This window comes from Peromyscus maniculatus, chromosome 9, assembly GCF_049852395.1.
Source record: "Peromyscus maniculatus bairdii isolate BWxNUB_F1_BW_parent chromosome 9, HU_Pman_BW_mat_3.1, whole genome shotgun sequence".
NCBI classification, from domain to species: domain Eukaryota; kingdom Metazoa; phylum Chordata; class Mammalia; order Rodentia; family Cricetidae; genus Peromyscus; species Peromyscus maniculatus.
In genome coordinates this window covers 96862180-96889660 of record NC_134860.1, presented here as the reverse complement: position 1 = coordinate 96889660, position 27481 = coordinate 96862180, and the positions used below count along the sequence as shown (strand labels likewise).

Genomic DNA, 27481 nt, shown 5'->3' with positions numbered 1-27481 from the left:
GCAGATCGCTGTGAGTTCGAGGCCAGCCTGGGCTACCAAGTGAGCTCCAGGAAAGGCGCAAAACTACGCAGAGAAACCCTGTCTCGAAAAACCAAAAAAAAAAAAAAATAAGCGAACTGGGGCTGGAGAGATGGCTCAGAGGTTAAGAGCACTGACTGTTCTTCCAGATGTCCTGAGTTCAATTCCCAGCAACCACACGGTGGCTCACAACCATCTGTAATGAGATCTGGTGCCCTCTTCTGGCCTGCAGTCATACATGCTGTATACATAATAAATAAATCTTAAAAAAAATAAGCAAACCAATAGAAAATATAGCAAAAAAATAGAACTGCTTTGCCCCAGCTTATAGATGCTTCCAGTCCAGTTTCTTTCCAAGGTGTTATCTTTGGGAAAGGGAGGCATTCAGTTAGGATAATGCAAACAGGAGAGGCTTATGGAGTAGGGAAAAGAGGGAAGAAGAGGGGCTGATAAAGGAAGGTGTGATGCTTTGGCTATGGCCTCCTTTGGCCTGAGGATACCAAGTCAGACTAGGAGGCGGTCTGGATGGCCAGTGTCCCTAACACTTTACACTTGCAGGCCCAGCGGCTGTAGTGTGTGGCTTACAGACTCCCTTGGTTGGTTTTAAGGCTATGAATCTTTGTTTCAAATATCATTCCCTGCAGCACCCCCTATCTTTTTGCTTTCCAATTGTTTTGGTTTGGCAACTTTTTTTTAATAGTCTTCTTTATTGTGGAGATGTTAATGGATTCATGAGGCCTCCGCAGTTTACCATTGCCCCCTCTCCCCAAGACAGGGTTTCTCTGTGTAGTCCTAGATGTCCTCAATCTGGCAGCCTCTGCCTCCTGAGTGCTGGGACTAAAGGTGTGCGCCAGCCACCTTGATTTTCATTCACTCGTGACGCTAGGGTTTGGTGAGGTGGGCTGCTGTCATCCGCTGCTGCACTGAGATATTCTCTAAAGCACACATGTGGCTGCTGCTTCTACTCCCCCAGCTGCCTTAGAGAAGGGAGCACTTCTCTTTTTGGTTTTGTTTTTTGTTTGTTTGAGACAGGGTCTCAATATGTAGAACCCACTATGTACACCAGGCTGGTTCTGAACTCATGGCCATCTACCTTTCTCTGCCTCCTGTGTACTGGAATTAAGGCATGGGTCACCATTTTTTTCCCCTTAATTTTCTTTTTTGTTTGTTTGTTTTTTGAGATGTGATTGTACTATGTAGTTCAGACTGGCCTCAAACTCAGTTATGTGGCCCCTCCTGGCACTGGCCTCTTCCATCCTTCTGCCTAGGTTCCTAGGAACTAGGACTGTGGGTATGTGCCACCATGGGCAGCTAACACCCTGGCACTTCACAACTGGTGAGTGGATAGTCATTTCAGAAGTTTCAGTCCATCATGTAGGGGATGTAATGGAGTCTGACATCAAGGGAGACAGAGCCTGGCCTGACCTCCTGACAGTATTCACTGGTGCCCACAACAGTCCCGTGCCTTCCGTGGCTCTGCCTGCGCTTTCCCAGCTTCCCTTTCTTCCTGATGCTCTTGTCACAAGCCACTCTTCACTCTTCGCTGTGTGGACAGCCTTGCACGGTTGCTTGCACGGTCACGTTTCCCACGATCCTGTCACACTTATTTTGTTCTCATTCTATACACTCTCATGAGTTAATCTAGTTCCATGTTTAAAAAATGCTGTTCTGGAGGTGGTGGTGCATGCTTTTAATCCCAGCACTTGGGAGGCAGAGGCAGCAGGATCTCCCAGTTCGAGACCAGCCTGGTCTACAAAGTGAGTTCCAGGACAGCCAGGGTTACTCAGAGAAACCCTGTCTTGAAAAACCAAAAACCAACCAACCAAACAAACAAAAAAACAAAACAAGCCCCCAAAAAACCTATGCTGTGACTCAAATCTCTGTTTCTAAATGAGGTCTTTCTTGGGCTTAAGAACTCATGTTCTTAACCTAGAAGCGGATATATCCACTTAGATATCTGCCTTCCTTCCCCAAGCTTATTCTTCCTTCTACTACCACAGACCTAGGATCAATCCAAACGCTGGGCCATCAGTTCTCATTTCTCCCTCTTCATCAGTCCCTAAATCCGATTACCAGGCCCTGCCGTTCTGCTTTGAAATCGGCCTACTTCTGACTCATGCCATCCATCATCAGCAATCTAGTTCCAGGGAAATACAAGAATAGCTTCCCGAGCGAGTTCTTACCACTGTCCTTACTGTAATCCCAAAGGCTGTGGGAAAGGGGCATTTCTACCAGCATCTTGAGTTTGGGCTAGTATTAAAACAGACATCTGGTCAACTAAAGAGTTTATTTCTGAGGACTTGTGAGCTGCCCTCTTCAATAAGTAAATAAATAAACGAAGAGGGAGGGAGACAGAGAAGAGTTAGGGATTTGGGGGTGTAGCTTAGCTCAGTGGTAGAGCACTTGCCTAACATGTGAGGCCCTGAGCTTGACACCCCCGCCCCCCCCAACAAACAAACAAGCACTCCAATAATAAAGAAAAGCAGAATTAGAATTTTCAGATGCGATTGTAAATCTCCTTCATTTAAGGCAAATGTGAATGGAAAGATGTGAGTGAACAGTAAGGTGAACCCTGAACCCAGGGGACAGGCTGGGAGCAGCTGCTGTAGAAGGTCCCAGTTCCTTCACCCACAGTGTTTCTGGCCTCCAGATTCCAAGTCCTGCTGCTGCTAAGAGAACAGCATAGAGTCAATTGTTTCCTTTTTCCTCTTCTTAAAAAACCTAACTGTTTAAGGTTTCTACTTTCTGTGCATCAAGGATCAATCTTAGTGCAAGCAAAGGCATTTAAGAGGAAAATAGATTATAAGCCACTGGAAAGGAAATAGAAAAGGGTAGGTACTTACTGTAAGGCATCAAAAATAAAAGAAGGGAAAAGGCCTTTAACACTTGGATAAGACATTCAGCTATGAGTTTTTTGGCAACTAAGACAAAAATGAAGCATATTGAATTACACTTTTCATTTTCTGACAGAAAAAAAGGAAATGATATAACTTCATTTACAGAGGCAAAACTTTCCTGGAACTAATGTAAGCAATAACTCATAAGGAGTTTTTGTTTGTTTGTTTGTTTTGTTTTTTTGTTTTGTCTAAATGGGACTAAGTTGATTGGACTTTCTTTTAATGAAAAATGGAATTACTTTATACTCTTAATTTCAAGAGTATGTAATCTGTAAGCATGGTAGATTTGCTTCACTTTTACCACAGTCAATTTCACCTGTACCAACAGGGCCAGTGAGCTACCAGTGGACTGCGGGAAAGAGTTAAATACAGAATATACATGGCAGTACTTATATTCCTTAAGTAGTCTTACAAAACACAGAGATCACATTGCCCTTGAACTCACAGAGATCCGCCTGCCTCTGCCTCCCGAATGCTGGGATTAAAGGCGTGCACCACCACTTGCTGGCTCCAGTATACATTTTGATAACATGCACTCAGAAAAGGACAACTTTGTATGGCCAGACTCCAGATGTTTTAGGAATGACAATGTGGAACTGTCCTAATTGGAGCCTTTTCCATTTGCCAGCGTGTGACTTGGATCTAACTCATGTTACATCAGCACATAGAGCCACATGAGACCTCAGTGGTCTGCCTAAGAGGTGGAGCTGGAGCCCTAACTCAGAACAGGATCTGAGGAACTTTAAAGTGTGCATTTGTTTTCTATCTGAATCACTAATTTAAGCTTTTGGAATTCAGCTGATTAAAACCATGATTTACATGAAATGATATCCCCAAGCCTGGAAGTTGTATAGAGTAAGCCAGTAGCCTTGGGTACCTCTATTTGGGTTTTTGTCACGTGACAAAGTGCCCGAGAAAACAGCTGAAGGAGGATGGGTTATTTTGAGCTTTTGAGCTATTATTTGGACTCATAAATAATGTGGCTTTAAGTTTGATGTATAAAATGTAGAAGTAAAATTGCTTCTATAATTTTCAAAGTGTAGCATAATCCTTTAAAATTAAATGAGACTTGCCATTCTGAAAAGAAAAAGTCTTATACAGCTTTACAATGGAACAGAAACCTTTGGTTTTGATCTCTTAAATATTCAGATTTGAAAACATACACGGAAAAAGTCAGGCATCCACAGTGAAGAAACAATTACTGGAAGGCAGAATTCTAGGACGTAAGTGATGGCTGTACCGATGGAGATGGCCCAGAGCGAAAGGCCGAAGAAAGAATAAGCCCCTGCTCTACCCAGCTCTGCCCTCTGTTCCTGACGGGCTTATCTATCTCCAGGTTATCGCTAAACTGCAGTCCAGAGACTTGAGATGGAGCTCAGCCAAAAGCTCGCATGGCACAGACCAAGTCCCGCCTTTGGTCTCAGCAGCTTAAACACCAGGCATGGTAGACATTCCTTGAAATCTTAGCACTTGGTAGGTGGAGGCAGGAGGATCATAAGTTCAAGGTTTGGCTACATAGTGAGTTTGAGACGAATCTGTGGTACATGAGCCTGTACTAAAAAGCAAGGAAAAAAAAGTCAATTCAGGACTACCTTCTTGCCCCTTACTGTGTGTGTGTGTGTGTGTGTATTTATTTATTTTTATTTTTTGTGAGTTTCACTATTAGCCCAGCCCCCGCCTCAGTGTCTAGAATGCTGACTCAAGGCCAGTGTTGCCATGATTGCCCCGCTTTACTCTTCTATCCATTATAGAAGGTGATGTAAAAGACGCCTCTAAGAGAACCTATTCCAAAAGTCATTTCTTTTTTGTTTGAATGAGATTTTAATTTATGTGTATGTGTGTGCCCCCTGACTGTATGTGCACCATGTGCATGCCATTGCCCATAGGGGCCAAAGGATGTTAAAACTTCTAGAACTAGACTTTCAGGCAGCTGTGAGCTCTCCCACTGGGTGCTCAGAACCAAGCCCAGGGTCCAAGCAGCAAGTGCTCTTGTCTCTCCAGCCCCTTCTCTATTTCTCGAGAGGATGACCTTCCAACACCCCCACAGCACTTCTAGGACACGCACCTTTGAACTGTTTCCAGCAACAGCCCCAGCTAATCTCTTTCAACAATATTCTTCCAGTCATTTCTTCCCAAACAGTTGACAGACTTTTTCCTGACCAGACAACAACCTTAGTAGTCTCATAAATCAGTGATTTCTTTGGAAACTTTCTGTTTTAGAAAAATAAAATGATAGAAATATGGATGGAGGGGCTGGAGAGATGGCTCAGTGGTTAAGAGCACTGGCTGCTCTTCAAGAAGACCAGGGTTCAATTCCCAGCACCCACATGGCAACTCACAACTGTCTGTAACTCCAGTTCCAGGGGATCTGACACCTTCACACCAATGCACATAAAAATAAAGTTAGATAAATTATTAAAAAAATGTGGCTGGAAGAAGCAATGATTAAGATAGTATACTGGAAAAATGATTTGGACTGAAACATTACACTTAGCACAATTACCTGTTGGTGAGCATACCCAGCTACTGGCACTCTTATCATTGCATATAAAGCGAAAAAGTATATTCACCCAGGAAAAGTCTGGCAGTCTCTTACCAACATATGCTTACCTTGAAACCCAGCATTTGTGCTCTAGTGTGTACTAAGAGAAAACAGAGGCCCATGTTTTGCACAAATACCTACATACAACTGTCTAAAGTGGTTTTCTTTGTAGATTTGATAATATACTTTAAAATGAAACAAATAAGCAACAACAAAAATCATAAAATAGCTACAAAATTATAATTAGTATCTTACATTGTAATATTAATACAAGAGTAAATTAAAAAATTAAATGTACCATAGTATGACCCAAATAGCTATCATAGGTGAATGGATTAGTGGACTGTGCTGCAGCCACATAATGTGACATAAATACTCAGTTAAGTGAAAAAAGCCAGTTAAGTGAAAAAGTGAAAAAAAAAGGCTACATGTTGCTAATTTAAGTTATATGACTTTCTATAAAAGGTGAAACCAGAGGTAAAGAAAATAGGTCAGTTGACAGTAAGGTACAGGACTGGGGAAAAGAAAAGAAGTCACCTCAAAGGGGGCATGAGGGAGTTTTGGGGGTGGTGAGACTATTTTACACATTGATGGTGGTAGTAATGCAATGTATGTGCCAAAGGAAACAAGTGAAATTAATGTCCCCAAAGTTAAATCACATTGTTTACACACACACACACACACACACACACACACACACACACACACACACACCTTTGAGGTAGCATCTCATGCATCTCAGACTAACTCAAACTTCCTATGTAGCCAGTGTTGAATTGCTGACCTTGCTTCTCTCTCTCTCTCTCTCTCTCTCTTTTTTTTTTTTTTGTGAACCAATGTATTTATTGGGGTTAATTTCAGGAATATGGGTGAGGGATACATAAAGAAACAAGGATGTTTCAAAGGTAGCTATGTCACTAAAAAGCCCACCCCAGCATGACTAATAACTCAGAAAAAGCCGATATCTTGGAGTGCTCTATATAACTTGCAGGTCAGGAAGTATCTTCTCAGCAGGCATTACTGTTTACACATGCTGGGGTGGAAAAGGCCTTGTGAATCTGCTAAGTTTTAGGGACTTTTTGAGACTTTTGAGTTGTTTACTGTTTGAGTCTTAATGAGCCTCTTTAGTTCTTGAGTTTTAAAGAGCTTCCTTCAAGGATGGCATGTTTTAACTCAAGGAAATTGCAATCTCATTGCTTATTATGTAGACAGGAGAGGGTGCCAGATCTCATTACAGATGGTTGTAAGCCACCATGTGGGTGCTGGGAATTGAACTCAGGACCTCTGGAAGAGCAGTCAGTGCTCTTAATCTCTGAGCCATCTCTCTAGCCCCGATCTTGCTTCTCTTGGCTGGTGCTGAAACGATAGCGGCTCAGCTTTGTTTGGTACTTGGAATGAAACCCAAGGCCCTGTGCATGCCAGGCAAGCAGGCTACAACTGAGCTATGGCCCTGCCCCTGTTATCTTTTCTACTAATATGTAAACCACAAAACAATCAGCTAGCATACTCTGGATTGGATGGATTTAAGAAGAGAAGAAGGGTGGAAGGAAGGGAGGGGTGGGGGAAGGAGAAAGAGAGCACAAAGTTAGTGGATAGAGAGGTGTGGAAGATCTGAGGGAAGCAGATGAATGTGACTAAACTGCACACTATGAAAATGTTTTATGATAACGTTTATAAATTAACAAATCACAGTTTCAAAGAATTAAAAACATTTGGTGAGCAACAATTAAAAATAGAAAAGAACCTTAAACACTGCACATGGTGGTGCACACCAATAATCCTAGCACTTAGGAGCTGAAGGTAGGAGGGTCAGAAGTTCACAGTTATCCTTGGCTGGAGGAGAGACGGAGGCTGGCCTCAGGCTCATGAGATACATCCCTTCGCCAAAATATTTGAACTTGAAAGCTCAATATACATATTGCATATGAAGACTGGGCATACAGTGATAGGTAAGACAGGCACACTAGAGAAACTTAATGTCTTATGGTAGAAAGAAATAAAGCAGGTAGTGGTTAAATAATGTGAAAACCAGTGACTAAGATACAAGAAAGGCATTCCAGAAATGACAGTTAGCTCTAAAAACAAAGTACATCACAGATCAAATGTTATAAAGATGGATAGCTCACAGTGAGCTACAAACAGAAGTCATTGATGATCACAGGATACCAGAATCCAATCATCTTAACTCAAACATAGATTTGGAAAACGCTCAAGAGGACAAACTATTACAAGGTGGGAAAAGTACCTCACGGTGATTTAGAAGTTGTTCCAAATCCAATGCCATTTGGTTCTTCGTCTGAAGCAGGGTTGACTTTTCTTTATTTAAATTGCTGTTAAAAACCCAAGTGTTAAAAAGTGACCACGTTGTGTGAGTTTAGAGACAGTAAATACAATGAATAAACATAAATTTGATGGTCTGAACTGCAGATGAATGGGATTTGTAGTGGATAAACACAGCAGAGCGGACACTAATGTTAACTGAACAAGTGGCTTAGTCATTGTGCGAGGGGAGTGTTTGACAGTGTGACTCCCCTGCCTGCTCTGGGCACACAATCAGCGTTTTACTGACTGACTGCGTACTCCTGAAATGTTAAAAGAGGTAGAAAAGAAGGATATAAGTACATGGACATATTGAAACACAAGGTATTAGAAGTCAAATTGAAGCATTTATCCCTAGGACTTACTGTAGTTTTTAATTTGTCACATAGTAAATTACAAAGTACATAATTTAAATAAACCAGTCTACTGTAATTTGCAAAATAATTTTGTCTCCAAATTCTTAGTTCAGTATTAAATTTCTATGTCTACATTGTGATTGTCTCACTGGTAAATTCTTGTTTATGACAGTTTACTGTAAGGTCATATTAGTATTCTAAGAAATAATTGTGGACTGCGTTATATTATCTGAAATTTTACTATTTAATGCACAAAAATTAATAGGAAGAATTGAATGAAATATTCTATATAATGTCATTTGTAAAAAATCTGTGTGATTGGCTCTGTAAGAATTGAGAAAAGTAATAATAAATCAAAATAGCACAGTTCCTCAAATGTTGAGACAGAAATCTGTGAGGGTGAAGTTAATGAGCAGTATTTTGTTGTAAGACAACTTTAAGTTATATTTAACAAAATGTTACCAACTATACAAATTTTAGAAGATTTTTTTGAGCATTCTGGGAGAACTGGCAAGTCCAAGGACCCAAAAAGAAAAGAATCCCACTTCCTCCCGGTGAAGTCAGCTTCCCCACGAAGCAGCTGTTCCTTCTGCGCCATTCACTCTGCTCTGCAGTGCAAATCAGAACTCGGTTTTCACATCTGTAAAGGTGTAAACTACTCACGTATGTCAAGGGGATATGTGCATTACCTAGTGAATGATTACATAAAGCGCTGAACACATAAAACTCTACATAAATGCTGTACACCATTACTAACTTAGATGAAAACCAGGCATCAGAGGAAAACAGTAATTAAATGCCAATAAAGCAGGCAGCTCAGCAGAAAAACAAACTGACAGGCAGAGGTAGGCGCCAGGGATCCTACTAAGCTGAGCAGTTGAAAGAACAAAACGGTGTCCAGGACAGAGTGCCATGTTCTGCCAGGCTCTAAGGCATGGTAAGCATCAGATGTTTCTGAAATGCTCAAATTTGAAGCTATTTGTATTTTATCTGAAGATACACACTTCTCAAAATAAAAGTAACGTCTGGGAAACAGAACTAGGTAGGTCTTTTCAAGGAGTGGTTACGTTCATATCTAAGTACATACATACACAATGCACAAACACTAGCTCGGGTGTGGTGCGCACACAGACACACGAACAGACACACACACACACACACACACACACACACACACACACACACACACACATTAAATAAAAAACAGAGCAATGGGAATGGAATGTTGAAGTAATTAAAGGATTCCGACCGGACATTCTCTAGAAAGGCTTTGTATACAGTATTTAACTTTTCAAGAATAAAGCAAGTGCTCCTCTATTAAACAGCACCACAGCCACACATGCTATAGAATCCAAGTTGGGTGGATAACAGAATAGCCGTGTTGGACCTGGAAGACAGCAGTTTACACAAGCAACGTGGATGCTTCAGACCACATTCTGTGACTGGAAGATCTGGGATATACTTTCAAAGTCTTAGTCTTTGTTATAACCTATCTAAGTCACAAGGGACACTACTGTTAGCACAGGCATTTCTAAACCTCCACTGTCCTGATGGTGTGTACTTTCTCAGCAGAAATGTTGTCTTCCTAAGACACAGTTTCTACCAATGGAAAGTGACTTTGAAAATATAAAGTTTCCATGGGTGACTCATAAAGATAGGAAACAAGCTTCCCTCTGAACACATCTATCTTGAATGTTATATTACACCCATAATTGTTCAATTCACTGTTAATTATTACTTAGACACTTATGTTTATGGCTCTGTTTCACCTGCTATATGAAAACATATTCCTGATATATTGTACCTTAACTTCCTGGATCAATATACTCTGGCTTAGCCTTGTAAGAGAAGTTGACAATGTACTCTTTTCTTCTCTAACTACTAGTTAAGAATAAACTGAGAATTGACAGCAGAGAAAGAAAACTTATGCTAATTATTCTCTTTTTATGCTCCCCTCAGATCCAAAGTCGAGCTCACACTGGATTTTCCAGACTGACTGTCTCCTGTGCGTGGTGGAGAGTTAACGTACCACTCTTAGACTAGATCACTACTTTAATGACAGGGGAATTCAAAGCAGTTATTAGCAACATCTTACTGTGAGCTTTCCAACAGCTTCTGATGATTTTATTTCAGTCCATACAGATTCTAACCTTTCCGGGTACTAAGCGCACTGTGTAGATAGGTCTGGGGGTAGAGCACAGCAGTAGAATGCTTGGCTGAATAAATTATATGAATATTTAAACTTGCAAGGGTTGACATTAGTGTGATGGCATTGTTTAATCTGAAAAGAAAACAATACATTTCCTCAGTTCTTTTGTTGTTAAGATCAGGTCTCATGAATCCCTGGTTGGCCTCCAACTGCTACAGAGCTGAGGATGACCATGAGCTTAAACGTATGAATTAATTTGGTGTGTGTGTGTGTGTGTGTGTGTGTGTGTGTGCGTGCGTGCATGTGTGTTATATGGACCCGTGTACATGCCCACGTGGAAGTCACAGGAAGACATAAGGTTTCCTCTTCTATCATTCGGCCTTATTCCCTTGGGATGGTCTTGGACTGAATCTGGAGCTAGGCCGGCAGCCCAGCAAGCCCGGGATCCCGTGTGTGCATTGCAGGTGTGTGTGGCCACACCTGGCTCTCTCAGTTCTTTTAGATGGGGGCTTGCCCTACGAGCCATCTCTCTAGCCCTGTAACTGGCTTTCCAATGCTGTCACCACACCTTATCACTCAGACACGAGCAGAGGCAGAACTTAGGACACAATTTCTAATGCCACAATTACACTACTTTGATTTTTCACAGTAGATGACAGTTGCTTCACCTGGAAGCAAGGTATCATATACCCTAAAATATTAGTTCAGAATCCTCCAGGCAGAGCACAGGGAGGCCGTCTAACATGATGGCGAAGACTACAGAATGACCATACAGAACACAGGGAGACATGGAATCCAGTTTTGGTTTTACTGCCAAATCCTGTGTCCTTAGAGGACAAGCTGCTTACTTTTTCAAGGATGAATTTATCTATGCAATCTTTTCAAACAGTTACATGTTTTTTCTAGGTTAAATATTTCTGGCCACTTTAATTATTTTTTTATTTAATTAACCTTTTTTCATTTATTTTACATACCAAATAGTTTCCCCTCCCTCTCTTCTCCTGTCCCCCTCCCCATTCTACCCGCTCCCCATCCACTCCTCCTCCATCTCCACTCAGAAAGGGGCAGGCTTCCCATGGACTTGAACAAAGCTTTGCACATCAAGATGAGGCAGGACTGAGCTCCTCCCCCGGCATCAAGGCTGCTGTAAGTAATCCAGCGTGAGGAACAGGTTCCTAAAAGCCACTTTATTGCTGAACAGAATAAGTATTTAAAAATTATTTCAAGGCAAATGTAAAAGAGGTATTTTTCTCTAGGTTTTTTTTTTCCTTCCTTCCTTCCTTCCTTCCTTCCTTCCTTCCTTCCTTCCTTCCTTCCTTCCTTCCTTCCTTCCTTCCTTCCTTCCTTCCTTCCTTCATCCCTCCCTTCCTCCTCCTTCCTTCCTTCCTTCTGGTTTTTTTTTTTTTTTTTTTTTGAGACAGGGTTTCTCTGTGTAGTTCTAGTGCCTGTCTTAGATCTCGCTCTGTAGACCAGGCTGGCCTCGAACTCACAAAGATTGGTCTGGCTCTGCCTCCCAAGTGCTGGGATTAAAGGTGTGTGCCACCACTGCCCCTCTCTAGGGTTTTAAATGTCCTTTCTCCAAGTTTATAAAAGTAAAATGATAGCATTATAAAAATTTCAACTATAATAAATATATATTATTATATATTTATTATATATTAAGAAAAAGTCCCACCTGAGGTTTCTTCCTTGGTTTTCCCAACATAACTACATGCATAGTAGATGATGAAATACATAATTTCTGTTGTTTGCAGCATGTACTTATAGTCAAATCAATCAATTAATTGAATCAATTTGCTAGTAATTACATTTAAGAAATATTTTAAACTTTACATTAGTTTTAGAAATAAGCTTATTTATTTTTATGTTTACTATACATATTTGACTTTATTTTATCGTTACACCAAAAAATAAAGAGCAAGAGTAAAGTTTTGGGACAATGATTTTGGTGTGGTAGGAACGGCAAGAAATGGAGATGATTTGCATCAAAAGAACACTCAGATTTCAGAATTATGCATGACAGTTCAATTTTTTCAGTTGTACATCTTAGAAAACCTATTTCCTAATTTTCTGTTGTTTCACATATATGGTGGTTTAATGATTACTGAGAAAATTAAATTTTTACATCAATTTTAAATTTAATAACTAAGCTAAATAACCAACTACTCATGAGTTAAAACCTCGTTCTCAACATGCAGCATCACTTTTTTTTTCTGTTTAAAAAACTAGAAATGGGCGCCAGCCAGGGGGAAAAGGCTCGGCAGGTAATGCTGCTTGACAACCCCAAACACTCTCTCGGTCTCTGTCTCTGTCTCTGTCTCTGTCTCTCTCTCTCACACACACACACACACACACACACACACACTCGTGTATGCAAAACCAAATTCAAAAACCCCAGTCTCATAAACGAACAGGTAAACAAATGTGGATGACGGAGCTTGGCGTGGTGGCGCACGCCCTTAATCCCAGCATTTGGGAGGCAGAGGCAGGCGGATCTCTGAGTTGGAGGTCAACCTGGGCTACAGAGCTACAGAGAAACCCTGTCACATAAAAAAAGAAAAAGAAAGACAGGAAGAAAGGATGTGTGACTAATAAAGGAAGCAAATCTTTTGCATAGTGTTTGTTCCCCTAACACAGATTCAGTTTTAAATAAAAGTGTTGGGAAGGAATTTATTTCTTGATGCCAAGGTATTTCTTGGGTTACTTCATGTAAAGGATCAGAGGCAGATAAGCCCAGCAATTTCTTGGCAAAGTCAACATAGATCTAAGCAAAAGTCTAAACTGGACGGTTTAAAAAGCCATCTTAACTGTAAAATGACACGTGCTTACAGTCCTTCCCTCCGGACCGCCCCAATGCTCGGTAAGGAATCTACGGGACAAGAACAAGCTGGCTCGTGGGCCCTTAGTGTGCTCAGGGTTTTGCTAGAGAGCACACCATTATTTCCAAGCTAAGACTTCGGATCCTAAGGTGAATATGAACAGCTAATGTGATGTAATGTGTGAGTACAGGTGTGGGTGAGCCATGCTGCATACAGCGTGAGCCATGCCATGATGTGGAGGGCCAAGAGTCCATCATTGCTTTCCACCGTTTTTAAGACAGGGTTTTTTGTTTTGTTTTTGTTTTTTTCCTGTTGTGTCTGCCATGATAGCTGGTCTGTTAGTTTCAGGGGATCCTCCTGGCTCCACCCCCATCTTGCTTTAGAAGCACTAGGACTAGAGATGTGCACTACTGAGTCTGGCTTTATGTGGTCCTGGATTTACACTCAGGTCCTCATACTAGCACATACACTTTACCCAACGAGCCAGCTCCACAGCTCCTTTCTTTGAAGTCTGAATCCTTATGTAACTTCAGACTACGTTCATAATTCAATGATTTAAACTGTACAATTAATTAATTCAAATTAATCTACAGCAGCATATTAACAACGCCTTTAGTATTCGAATAAAAGATGTGTAGATGGTTTACCTGACATCTTTCTCCAGTTGAGCTGTACTCTTCATCAGTGAATCAATCTTGGAATCCCGTTGCCGCACAGACTCTATGAGATACCTGTAGGGTTGCTGAGTCTGGTTTAACAGTGAATTGGCTCTGTCAAGCTGAAGAAATACACTCGTCATTAAACTGCAGAAAACTTGACAACCCACTGAAACCAGCCCCAACAATTTACTCTCACAGCACAGTATCCTCTTGACGGGACTTTTCTAAGCACTGGAGTCTGAACTCAGGACTTTGTGCCAGCACTGAGCTGCACACCACATACCCAGGACCTCAGGCCTCCACACAGCTGCACACCACATACCCAGGACCTCAGGCCTGCACACAGTTGCACACCACAGACCCAGGACCTCAGGCCTGCACTGAAGCTGCACACCACATACTTAGGACCTCAGGCCTGCACACAGCTGCACACCACATACCCAGGACCTCAGGCCTGCACACAGCTGCACACCACATACTTAGGACCTCAGGCCTGCACACAGCTGCACACCACATACCCAGGACCTCAGGCCTGCACACAGCTGCACACCACATACCCAGGACCTCAGGCCTGCATTGAAGCTGCACACCACATACTTAGGACCTCAGGCCTGCAATGAGCTGCACACCACATACTCAGGACCTCAGGCCTGTACACAGCTGCACACCACATACCAAGGACCTCAGGCCTGCACTGAGCTGCACACCACATACTTAGGACCTCAGGCCTGTACACAGCTGCACACCACATACCCAGGACCTCAGGCCTGCACTGGGCTGCACACCACATACCCAGGACCTCAGGCCTGCACTGGGCTGCACACCACATACCCAGGACCTCAGGCCTGCACTGGCCTGCACACCACATCCAGAGTGCATCAAACTTTTGCACATGAACTATTTTGAAATGCTAAATAAATCTGTATACATTTGGAGGTTTAAAAAATGACTAATCAATACAGTCATTATAAATAATAGTAATAATGATTATAAACAATAATGGAAAAATGTAAAATACTAATAGTATCAGTTTGGAAGACTGGTCACCTACATTTTCTATTTGTTTATCTGAGCAATATACATATATGTATTTCCTTTTAATGAAAATTCATTAGATAAAACAATCTTTCATTTAGACTTTATTTCTAAAAATATTTATCATTCAGTAATTTTATTTCTTCATATCTCCTTTAGTTTTTAAAACATATAACTCATGCACCTGAATCATTTTATATAATTAAAAAAATTAAAATTGTGGTCAAAATAAAAAAACCAAAACCCCCCAAAAAATCAAACCCATAAAAAGTTACCATTTAAACCAGTTTTCTTTTCAAGACAAGGTTTCTCTGTGCAGGCCTGGCTCTCCTAGAACTTTTGTTATAGACCAGGTTGGCCTCGACTTCAGAGATCAGCCTGCCTTTGCCTTCTGAGTGCTGGGATTAAAGGCGTGAACCACCAGGCCCTGTCCATTTAAACCATTGTTAAGTATACAATTCAATGGCATTAACTATACTCACAATGTTGAAGTCAGGGTCACATACATGCCAATCAGACACCCTAACCACTAAGCTATGTTCCCAACTCCAAGAACTGGCTGGGCTGCTTTTCAAGACAGAGCCATGGTTTCACTCCAACCTCTTGAGTGGGGGATCACAGAAATATACCACCACACCTGCTTACATTTTCTTTCTTAAGTCTATTTTAAAGTCTACATACTTGTAAATTTTAAGCTCTATATGCAATTTACTTTGGTTATTTTATTTTATTTTTTGAGGCGGGCATTCCATTCATTTTATGAAAACAGTAAGAGAAGTCAGGTGTAGTATTGTACTCCTTTAATGCTAGCACTTGGGAGGCAGAGGATCTCTGTGAGTTCAAGGTTGGCCTGGAAATACAGTGAGTTCCAGGACAGGCAGAACTACAGAGCCACACAGTGAGACCTTGTCTTTGAAAAACTAACCAACCAACCAGTAAAAGTAAACAGGTAAGTGGGCCAATGAGAGAGCCCAGCCAGTAAAGGTCCTAGCAGAAAAGGCTGGTGACCTGGGTCCAATGTCACACACTAAGATGGAAAGAGAACCAACTCCAAATTTGTTCTGTGACCTCCCCATCTGTGCTGTGACGTGTTCGTCCATGTACACACACACACACAGACACACACAGTCAGACACACACACACACACACAGACACAGACACACAGACACACACACACACACACACACACACACACAGTCAGACACACACACACACACAGACACACACCCCATTGAAAACCCAAGAAAACAGAAAGTGAGGGCCTCCCTGACACGGAGGGGAGGGAGCAGTGAGATGGGATGGGTGTTAAATGTGCGGGGTGGAAAGAATGGACCAATCTGGGCAGTAGACAGCAGCAGAGTAGAGCAAACGCTTCATCAGTGAAGACAACTACTGGAGGGGCCACTCCCCCCCCCCCCCCCCCCCCCGGGAGGGTGTTGGTGTGCTTTTCTTTTGTTCTGATGTTCATTCTTTAAAACCCACTGTGATGCCACAGGAATCTGACCCTACTAAATTACTTTAGAAACATTCAAATACACAGCTGAATGAAGTTCTCCTAACCTGTATAACCAGTTTCTTTAGTCAATTATATCAAACAATTGCCTTGACTTTGTTTCCACAGAACTGACCCTGGCTGAACAACCTCAACTGACAAGTGGCTTTGCCTTTCAAAGTGCAGCCTGTCTTCTGCCGGTGTCTGTGGGGTGGGCGGGCAAAGGTGGAGGGCAGGCCGGCCATTTACAAACTGCAGGAAAACTCGGTCGAGAAGGAGCAGTCTCAAACTTACCAAATCTAACTTTAATTGCTCAGAGTACAGCACCATCCTACACATTTTAGTCACTTTGCTTTTCACAACAGCAACTTGATTTTAAAATAGCAACATGAGCCAAAAGCCTTACACATATCAAGTTTACATGCTGGGACTTCCTCACATTCATGAAAACTGCAACATTACTGTCTTCAGGGTATATTTCTTTATAAATGTGTGTAGGATTTTAGTCTCCTCTTGCTTTCTCTAGGGCCTCATGGATACTTGTCCATACTACCTTTCAGTGGCAGGCAAGTTCACTCCCGATAGTACAACCCCACCCTCTCCACCACAATCTATTTTCACTCCCCAGGGGAGAAGAATACAATTGTCAATAAAAAGTGTTGATATTTTTATTTGTGAAAAAGTTAATTGAACAGAATTTAATTCCTCTGATTAAAAAAGGATTTCCCCAATACAGCTTTAAGGCCTTTTTCTAGTTATAGTAATAAGTATTCAAAAAGTTTCACAATCACTGGCTGCCTATTGTTAGTAAGGTTTTCCTTATAGGAAGGCATTAGTAACTAATGACTCAGGCACCATACATCACATGACTCAGGATTAAATCCATGACACAACAGTTTATAGGATTGTTATTCCTCCTTTGTTTCAAACACTTGTACATATGATTCAGAAGAAAGCAGTACCTGTTTAAAATATAATTATATTTTGCATTAAAAAACTAATTCAAATTATACTGGGATAATAATTCAAAATTATTTTTATTAAGATTTACAAAATATAAATGTGACCACATTTTGTTGTTTTCTTTTTCCTTTTTAAATTTTGATACAGGATCTCTCTATATAGCCGTACCTGTCCTGGAACTCACAATGTAGACCAGGCTGGCCTTGAACTCAGAGATCCATGTGCTTCTGCCTCCCAAGTGCTGGGATCAAAGGCTTGTGCCACCACACCTGGTCAGTGTGTTTTTTCCTTAAACGTAGAATCTCGTTCTTGTGGGGTCTCTTTTTCACAGGAACTCCTGGAAATGGGGATGGATTGTACTGTGTCCTACTAAGTAGACTTACTACATGTGCATGTACACAGGTAGAAGACAGACTGCACTTTGAAATGCAAAGCCACTTGTCAGACTTACTACATGTCCTACTAAGTAGACTTACTACATATATAGAGGTGGGTTACAACGAGCCACTTGCTTATCTTTGCATGGCTCTCAATGTTGGAATGAAGGAGAAAGTCACAGAGAAAGACGTTAAAGTATGTGATAGCCAGTATGGAAGAGATAATTGCCCTTACTGAAGTATATGAGACTGTAAAGTACTAGCCATTCTAAGTATGGTCCTGCATCATTTTCATTAGGACTTGTTAAAAATAACAATTCTTAAGGCTTCATTCTACACCTCCTTGATCATAGTCTGAGGGCAGGATTTAGAAACCAGTATCTTACATAAGAACCTTGGATGACTCTTATGTGCACTAATGTTTGTTCCAGGCAGGGTCTCACACCATAGCCTAGGCTGGTCTGCAACTCACAACTTAGCCATGCTGGTCTAGAGCGCATAGTGATCTGTGCCTGCTTTCGTCTCCCCAATCCTGAGATTATAGGTAGGGACAAACTTATTAATATTTTAGAATCCCTGTTGAGGTATGAGACTGGAGAAAAGGGCAGACATGAGAGGATCAACTCCATTTAAGAGGTAGAAGAAAGTAGAGAAGGTTCAGTAAACAAAAGGGTAAAGGTGCTTGCCACCCAGTGGGGTCACCTGAGTTTGCTCCCCAGAACCCACACAGGAAACCCACTATCAGAAAATGACAACTCCTGTCCTTTGTTCATCATACATCTCAGCACAGATACATGCACAGACATGACAGACACACAGACACACACAGACAAGACAGACACACATACAGATACAGACAGACAGACAGACAGACAGACACACACACGGTAGAAGAAAATGGATACCAGCTAAGCAGACTAAAGAGACATCTGAGTTACACAGTCAGAGTTATAATAGCCTCTTTGGAAAGCAAAATGAAATGATTTCTAGAATATCTATAACGTCATGTCTCAGGTAGATCAAATTTGATGGATACTAAGAACACTGGTGATTAGGAAGTTATTAGTGACCATGAGGGCAGGGCATAACTGATGGAGGATGAATATATAATATTAATATAGTAAATATATTTGAAGGGAGAACAAAAAGATACCGAAAACCCTCTGGTAAAAGGGATCAGTGAGAACCAGGCCAGATGATGCAGCTATAGTAAAATAAGTGGACACATGCTATAATTGGTTTTGGGAAGCCGACGCTATCTGTATGGTGAAGATGAAGTAAAAACACTGGGCAGAAGCAGGTAGGACCTGATCAATCCTCAACAATGTGCTGTAAAAAGAACACTTCCCTTAAGATGTTTTTAATACATTTTCCAAAGGCCAAAAGGCTTCCCTCTCTCCCTTCCGTTAAATCTTATAGACTACCTCCTATGCTGTAAAATACTGCACATGCTCAGAAGCCTCGTGGATGCATTTGCAGCAAGAAAATGGGGCTTCAGCGCTCAGGCGCTTGATAAGGTTCAAGGCTCAGCGGAGAAACAGTGAGCCAGAGGGGCTTGAGAAACTGGAAAAACAGTCTTTATGATACTGTGCCTTCAAGAGTCCAAAGTCCAGATGTAATGGGAATGAAAGGCCCCAGAGAGCTGAGAGGAAAAAGTCAACTTCGACTGCTAGAAATTTCCTTCTCTTTCAAAGCTCCTCCTGAGAAGTTCATGTTTGGAGTCTAACCATTTTTTAAATTATTACTTATATGTACACCACATGCATGCGTGGTGTCTGCAGAGGTCAGAAGAGGATATCAAGTTCTCTGGAACTGGAGTTACAGATGATTGTGAATCACTATGTGGGTGCTGGGAATCGAACCTGGGTCCTCAGCAAGAGCAATAAGCATTCTCCATTTCTCTAGCCCTAAGAAATTCACTTTTAAAGCGGCTCACTGGATAGCAGTTTCAGGCTTGGGTGTGTGTATGTGGAGAATCTGCACAGAGCTTTGCAAATGGCTCTTAGCACATTGCCTTGCATTCAGGATAACTGATATTTTTCAAGAATGAGCCATAATCAAGATTTATTTTTTTGGCATTGCTATTGTTTTTATTTATTTACTTAAAAACAACTGTCTTGTGTGGTGGTATTCTAATTGTACTGAAATGTGATTTTGATTGTATGTTAATAAATAAAGTTGCCCGGGGGTCAGAGCTATTAGAGCCATAGCAAGAGCGTGGCGGTGGTGGCATACGCTTGTAATCCCAGCACTTGGTAGGCAGAGCTAGGTAGATCTCTGTGTGTTCAGGGATACAGCCAGCATTGGAGACATATGCCTTTAAGACCTGGGGGGCTGTACATACAGACAATGACGAGGCAGTCATGTGTTTGGGTTTACAACCATTGAGAAGGCAGAACAAAAGACTATGAAAAGACTTACAGACAGGAAATAGGTCTCTTTTAGGAAGCTAGGAGCTCGCAGGAGGAAGGGTAAGATTTTAGCTCTGAGCTCTGACCTCTTGGCTTTCTCTTTTACATTGGTTCTGTGTTTCTTATTTAATAAGACGGTTGGTTACATCTACAGTCTTGCTATATAATCCAGGCAGTTTTTGAACACATGGTTTTCCTGTCTTAGCCTCGAGGGCTGGGATTGTAGGCAAGAGCCACCATATCCGCTTGAAGACTTCTTGGTTTAAACATTTCACAAGGTTTGGCACAGACCTGCTACTGCAGTAATGGTGAACGCTTTGTCCCTATAGTACATTAACCACTCACATGGAAGATAAGTACATGTGCTGATCTTTATTAGTTATTTTAAGGCAGGGTGGCCCAGGCTGGCCTCGAACTCAGGATGTAGATGAGGATAGTCTTGCACTCCTCATCCTCTCACTGTCACCCCCAAGTGCTGGGACTACAGGCAGATGACATCATGCCTGGTTTACGGGGTGCTGGGATCAAAGTCAGGAATTGGTACAGGTGAAGCAAGTGTTCTACCACCCGAGCCACATGTCCACTCCTGTTCATCATTAAAGCAAATGTTACTCCTTAGAAAGTTTACGGCAGAACAGCCTCGAAACACAACAGACAGGGTAACAATGGTTAATGATTATACAACCTCGTTAAAAGCTGGTTCTGGTGCTGTGTCACAGTTCCTGTGAATTTTGTTTGTCCTGACACCCTCTTTATTTCACAAATTCTTCTTCAAAACTTGTCATGAGTCACCAATTTAATAGAGCACTCATATCTAGTTACACGATATCCCGAATGCCAGCTCCACGAGGATGAAGGGCCACATGCAATCCACTCCGACAGAGAAAACTAGCTCCCGACCTCCTTCCCAGGACAAAAGCAGATGTTCTGTTACTCTTGTTAAGATGGTCAGTTAGAATCTCTCTCTGGAAAGTTGCTTTCCATATGCATTGGGAGAAAGTGGCAGCAAGGATTTTTAAAATCACAAGCGACAGAAATTAGCCATGACTGTCTCCCCAGGAAGTGAGTCCCCACACCCCTGCCCTATCCTCTTTGCCCTCTTCTGCCCTTGTCTCTCTCGCCTCTCCTTACCTCTCTCTTGCTTTCTTAGACAATCCTACCCAGACTGCTTTAAAGTTATGGTTCTCCTGCCTCCACCTTCCTGGTGGGAGCCCTAACCTTTTCCTAATCTGGTCTTCAGATTCCATTTGTCATCTCCCCCCAAATCCTTCTCTCAAGACTTTACATTATTTATGTTTCTTCTTAAAGGCAGGGTCACAGAAGCCCAGGCTGGCCTCAACTCTGCCACATAGGAAAGGGGGAACCCCTGTTGCTTCTACCTCCCAAGTGCTAGGATTATAGGCCATGCAGGCTATCAGCTTATAAAAGACAGGACCTTGTTGTGTTGTTTTAGGTTAGACTCAAATTCCTGGGCTCAAGCAATTCCCTTCTTCAATGTCATGATTAGGTAGCACTGCTGGAGTGCCATTTCTTTAAGTTTGGCTATACTTTTTACAGAAAGTTTACATCGACATCAAAACTGAACAGAAAATAGGTCTTTCTACATTGACACCTCACACAGAATTCAGGCTTTCCTCTTACAATATTTGGACTGAGACAAATGTATTACGGTATATATCCACAATTACTGTAACACACAGATCTTGATCTGCCTTAAACATTTCACCAACAAACATCAGGCTGGGGAGATGGCTCAGTGTGTCTGCCCTGCAAATGTCAATACACACAAAAGCTGGGAGCAGTAACTCCCTGGAATCTACTAGGGTGACCCTAGTGAAGACTCCTACGAATGGGGGATATGGAGCCTGAACTGGCCATCTTTTCTAATCAGGCAAGGCTTCCAGTGGTGGAACTGGGACACCAACCCAGCCACAAAACCTTCAACCTACAATTTGTCCTGTCTGCAAGATGTGCGGAGGTAATGGTGGCACAGAACTTGTGGGAGTGGCCAACCAATGACTGGTCCAGCTTGAGGCCCCTGATATGAGAGGGAGCCCATGCTTGACACTGTCTGGACGGCCAGGAATCAGAGGCTGGACAGCCCAGAGACCTAGGATAGAACCAAACACACTGTAAAAAAGAAAAAAAAATCAACGAACTGATTCCTAATAATATTCTGCTATAGTCGTGATCAGTGCCTAGTCCAACTGTAGTCAGAGAGGCTTCACCCAGCAGCTGATGGGAGCAGATGAAGAGATCCACAGCCAAACATTAAGTAGAGCTCGGGGAACCCCATGAAAGAGGGGGAGGATAGACTGTAGGAGCCAGAGGGGTTGAGGACACCATGAGAACATGGCTCACAGAATCAACTAAGCATGGCTCATAGTGGCTCACAGAGAATGAATCAACAGTCAAGGAGCCGGTATGGGTCTGACCTAGGTCCTCTGAATATCTGTTATGGTTGTGTAGCTTGGTGTTCTTGTGGGCGTCCTAACAGTGGGAATGGACTGTGTGTCTGACTCTTTTGTCTGCTCTTAGGACTCTTTTCCTCCTAGTGGGTTGCCTTTTCTAGTCTTTATATGAGGGTTTGTACCTAGTCTTACTGTTAACTTGTTATGCCATGTCCAGTTGATATCCCTGGGAGGCCTGCTCTTTTCTGAAGGGAAACAGAGGAGGAGTAGATCTGGGGGAAAGGAGAGGTCGGGAGAGTACTGGAAGGAGTGGAGGGAGTGGAAACTGTGGTTAGAATGTGCTGTATAAGAAAAAATAAAAACAAAGGCTATGGAAATGGACAGAGAATTCTCAATAAAAGACACACAAATAGCTTGTGTTTAACATCGATAGCCGCCAGGAAAACACAGACTAAAACTACTTTGAGATTCACACTTAGCGCAGTAGGAATGGAATTCTGTCTCACTCCATGAAGGAAATAAATGACAACAAATGCTGGTGAAGATATTAGGAAAGAGAAGCACATATACAATGTTGGTCAGAGTATAAACTGGCACAGACACAATGGAAATCAGTCTAGAGTTTTCTCAGAAAAGTAAAAAATGGCACTACTATATGATCCAGGTGATCACCCTTGGGCACACACCCACAGAAATCCATATTGTATCACAGAGATTCTTGTATTCCATGTCATTGTAGCTCTATTCACAAAAGCTCAAAAACTGAACCAGCCTAGACGCCCATCAACAGATGAATGGAAAATAAAAACATAGTACCAATGGAATTTTAGTCAGATGTTAGGAAGTTTGCAGGAAAATAGATGGACCTGGAAAATATACTAAGTGAGGCAATCCATGCACAGTAAAACAAATGCCACATGTTTTCTTCCATGTGTGGATCATAGCTTCTAATCTTTAGATTCCAGTGTTTAATCTGGAATCTCTATAGAGATTATAAAGCTAGGAAAGGGCTGTGAGGTGGAGCCTTCAGGAGGGTGGGAACACAGAACACACGTGACATGAAAGTGGAAAGCAAATACTGGGGTTAGCAAGGTTTGAACAAGGATGGGGGCAGAGCAATGGAAAAAGAAGGGATTAGGTGGAGGAGGGTTAACCAAAACTAAGGATGCATGAAGAAGCCATTTGGAAATCTAAGAATCTATGGGCTAGTTTATAATGATTTATTTTATATGTGCATTGGTGTTTTGCCTGCACGTGTGGCTGTGTGAGGGTGTCAGGTCACCTGGAAGTGGAGTTACAGACAGTTGTGAGCTACCATGTGGATGATGAAAATTGAACTTGGGTCCTTTGGAAGAAGCAGCCAGTGCTCTTAACTGCTGAGCCATCTCTCCAGTGGCTAGTTTAAAAAAGCAATTAAAAAAGGTGTTTGAATGGAGGTCATCTGAATAGGTGGATGATGCATATTCAAGAATCTATGAGAGTAAATGAAAATCCCAGTGCCAGATGTGGGATACGTCCCTGTGAGTTGTTCATTAAGAAGCCCTCAGAGGGCCCCAAATAAGATAGGTCATTATACTGCTGTGGGATGCCCACCAGACCTAAATGGGAAGATCCTATTGGTGAATGCACAGCACTTTGGTTGCAGGATATGGAAAAAAGAAAACTGGAAATGACCCCTCCCTTGCTGAGTAGCTTTCACACTGCCAGAAGTCTATGTAGATAGCCAGAGAACAGCCATCATTGTCCTCGTCCAGTAGCACACCTTGTGTGCTACAACAGTGACTTGTAGGACAAGATCTGCCTGCTGCTACAACAGTGGCAAGACCGTTAGACGAGGGTAAATGACTATGTTCTGACTGGATATGAGGCCTGCTCCCCAGGAGGGAGGTGATGGTGCTGTGGACCGGGGTAAAGGCCATGGCTGCTGTCTTTACCTGAGAGGGCTACTATTGCTGTGATGAAACACCAAGAGCAATTAGAGGAGGAAAGGTTTATTTTGCTCACAGTTCCATTTAACAGTTCATTCCCAAAATTAGTGAGGGCAGGAACCTGGAGACAGGATTTGATGCTCAGGCCACAGAGAGGTGCTGCTTACTGGCTTGCTCAGTCTGCTTTCTTACTGACTCTAGGACCACCAGCCCAGGGAAGGCACCACTCACAATGGGCTGAGGGTCTTCCTCTACTAATCACTGATTAAGACATGTCCTGCAGGCTGGCCTACAGCCTGATCTTAAGGAGGCATTTTCTTAATCAAGGGTCCCTCCCCTCAGATGACTTTAGCTTGTGTCAAGTTGACATAAAGTAGCTAGCTCAGTTGGAGGGGTCACATGCCTTTGTTCTGCTAAACAGACAGGTGGGCAAGCTTTCTCTTGGATAACTGTCTACACAGACCTGGCTGGTACTGTTCTAAGACATGTCAGAGAAGCTTCTTCATGAGGTGAACAGAGGTTGTTAATGCAGGGTCATGGCTGCTCAAAGCCCTGAGACTTTTGAGTGACGTTTTTAGAATTGAAAATAGATTTTTCTCTCAGACCTCCCTGCGCCCCCCCTCCCTGTTTTCCTTCAGAAAGGAGCAATTGAGTATGTAAGCAGTGAAGGAGACAGTCGACAGTTCTATCACCTGCTCCGAAGCTCAGGGAACACGAAGGAAGCTGGAGCGGAGAACGGAAGATGGAGCGGAGAACGGAAGATGGAGGGCATGTGGTAGAGGGCGTGAGTGCTGTGTTCTGGGTAGGACGTGGCTACTGCACTCACGAAATCCCAGCAGCTGCCGCCGCCGTCAGCGCAGAGCCTGCACCAGACTGCACCCAACAACATTTAGTCATGGAGAAGGGGCCCAGGAATCCTGTGCCTTCCCAAGGAGCTGTGGGTAATGGATGGCTAATGGGACAGGGAGTGTCTTGATCTTCAGTCATAGTCTCTGGTGAGTCACCCACATCCCAATGGATAGCAGCTCCCCATCCGTGCCCATGCAGGCAGCTGTGGTTATGCTTAGTGTGACACACAAGTGCACCTGCCTGTGTGCGTGCACACAGGCACACAAACACACACTCACACATACATATGCACGTGCGCGCACACACACACACACACACACACACACACACACACACACACACGCACGAATATGAAAGTAGGAAGCCTCTTGTCAAGAAGACTATCAGCAGGGACAGGAGCAGGTAAGGGGAACGAGTGTGATTCAAATGCTTTATAAACATGTACGAAACTGTCAAGTACAGAGAAATTCTATTTGAATAAAACTTTCAGAGATAAAAGGAAAGTGAAAAAATTACGACCCCCCCCCAAAGTTGGTTTGAGAATGTTAATTGGGGACTTACAAGCTCCATAAAGGTGCAAATTGGGCTCTGAGAACTGTAAGTTAATATTTGAGATGAGAAGACACTAGGTTAGATTAATGGCAACTTACAGGCTGTGAAGGAACAGTAGAGGACGACACTACAAAAGAAATGACATACCATCAAAAGCAGAGCAAAGACTGAAAATACCCAGTACAGCATTAGCTCTGCTGAGGACAACTGAAAGCAACCATACATGCTACCTGGAGTTCCCAAGAGAAACTGAGGACAAGAAAACAAACGGGCAAATTTACTGACCTTACATAAAAGAAAGCCAACCAAACCCAAGCACGGCAAACAAGAAACCACAGCACAGCCATCACCATCAAATCGTTCCAGGTCAAGGACAGAAGGACAATGTGCAAAGCAGCTAAAGAAATAAAATCCATGACCTAGTGAGGGGCAGCGGTCAGGAGAACAAGTCTGTACTGGCTGGTTTTGTGTGTCAACTTGACACAAGCTAGAGTCGTCCAGAGGAAGGAGCCTCAGTTGAGGAAATGCCTCCATGAGACCCAGCTGTAAGACCTTTGCTCATTTAGTGCTCAATGGAAGAGGGTCCAGCCCATGGTAGATGGTACCAACCCTGGTCTGCTGGTCCTGGATTCTACAAGGTGGGCTGAGCAAGCCATGGGAAGCAAACCAGTAAGTAGCTCCCCTCCATGGCCTCTGCATCAGGTTCAGCCTCTAGGATCCTGCCCTGTTTGAGTTCCTGTCCTAACTTCCTTCAGTGATGAACAGTGATGTGGAAGTGTGAGCCAAAAAACCCCCTTTACTTTCCAACTCTCTTTTTGGTCATGGTGTTTTGTCACAGCAACAGAAACCCTAACTAAGACAAATTGGTACCAGGAATGGGGTATTGCTATGACAGATCTGACCATGTTTTGGGGAGGAATGTGGAAGGACTTTCAAACTTTGGGCTAGAAGAGCCACTCACTGCATGTTAATAACCCCGTGGGATGTTCTGTGGGAACCTGGAAGATAAGAATGTTAAGGGCAGTGCAGAACATGGAGGCCTGGCTTATAAAATTTCAGAGGGAAGTTTAAAGACTCCACCAGAGCCATTTGTTATTTTGAATTAAGTTTCTGTGTTCTAGTTCGCTGGTGCTGAAGAACTAGTTGTGATTAACCTACCAGCACTACTAAGGCAAAATTTTGCTTTGCTGAGATACTTGATGCTAGTAGGCTCAAGCTAGGAAATTAGCCATGGTTAAGAAGAGACTAGCATCATGGAGGTGAAATCTTCCGGGAAGTGCTTCCTGAGAATAGAAAAGCTGTGTTTCAGGGGTGGTCAAGGTTGTACCTCCTGCTGGCAGCCTGACTTGCTAATGTGCAAGAGTCACCCAGGTGGTACTGGTTTTGAAGGCATGAAGAGGTCATGGAGATCAGCTGAGGCTTGGCACTGTAAAAGGCCATTGGTGAAGGTGCAGCCTCAGAGGCAGTTGAAGGCGCAGGACTGCAGGGGTCATGGAAAGAAGTTGAGGCTTGGTACCATGAAGAGAGCCTATGAGAGGCTATTGGCGAAAGTACAATCCAGGTTCAGCAGAAGACCCCAGCATTTTGGAGATGCCAATACCATGGGAAAACCACCAAGAACAGTAGCAACACTGGAATGGAGCCGGTCAGAGCCTAGAAGATAAGCTGTGTGTACTGCAGAGGGCAGAGCTGGAGAAGTGACC

The 27481-nt window shown here is 42.7% G+C and overlaps 1 protein-coding gene across 3 annotated transcripts in view; it reads right to left on the bottom strand.

Annotated features, from left to right (window-relative positions):
- Positions 1 to 27481, bottom strand: part of Pibf1 (progesterone immunomodulatory binding factor 1) — a 188013-nt gene that overhangs the window by 24604 nt on the left and 135928 nt on the right. For 2 of the 3 annotated variants that reach the window (XR_013042572.1, XM_006978006.4), the window contains exons 15-16: positions 13748 to 13878; positions 7703 to 7787 (exon numbers count right to left, since the gene is read on the bottom strand). Coding sequence is in view for 1 of the 3 variants with exons in the window: in XM_006978006.4 (XP_006978068.1) it covers positions 7703 to 7787; positions 13748 to 13878 (216 nt within the window). In the remaining 2 variants the exon portion in view is untranslated. The remainder of the gene's footprint in view (positions 1 to 7702; positions 7788 to 13747; positions 13879 to 27481) is intronic. The other variant, XR_013042573.1, reaches the window with a different exon arrangement.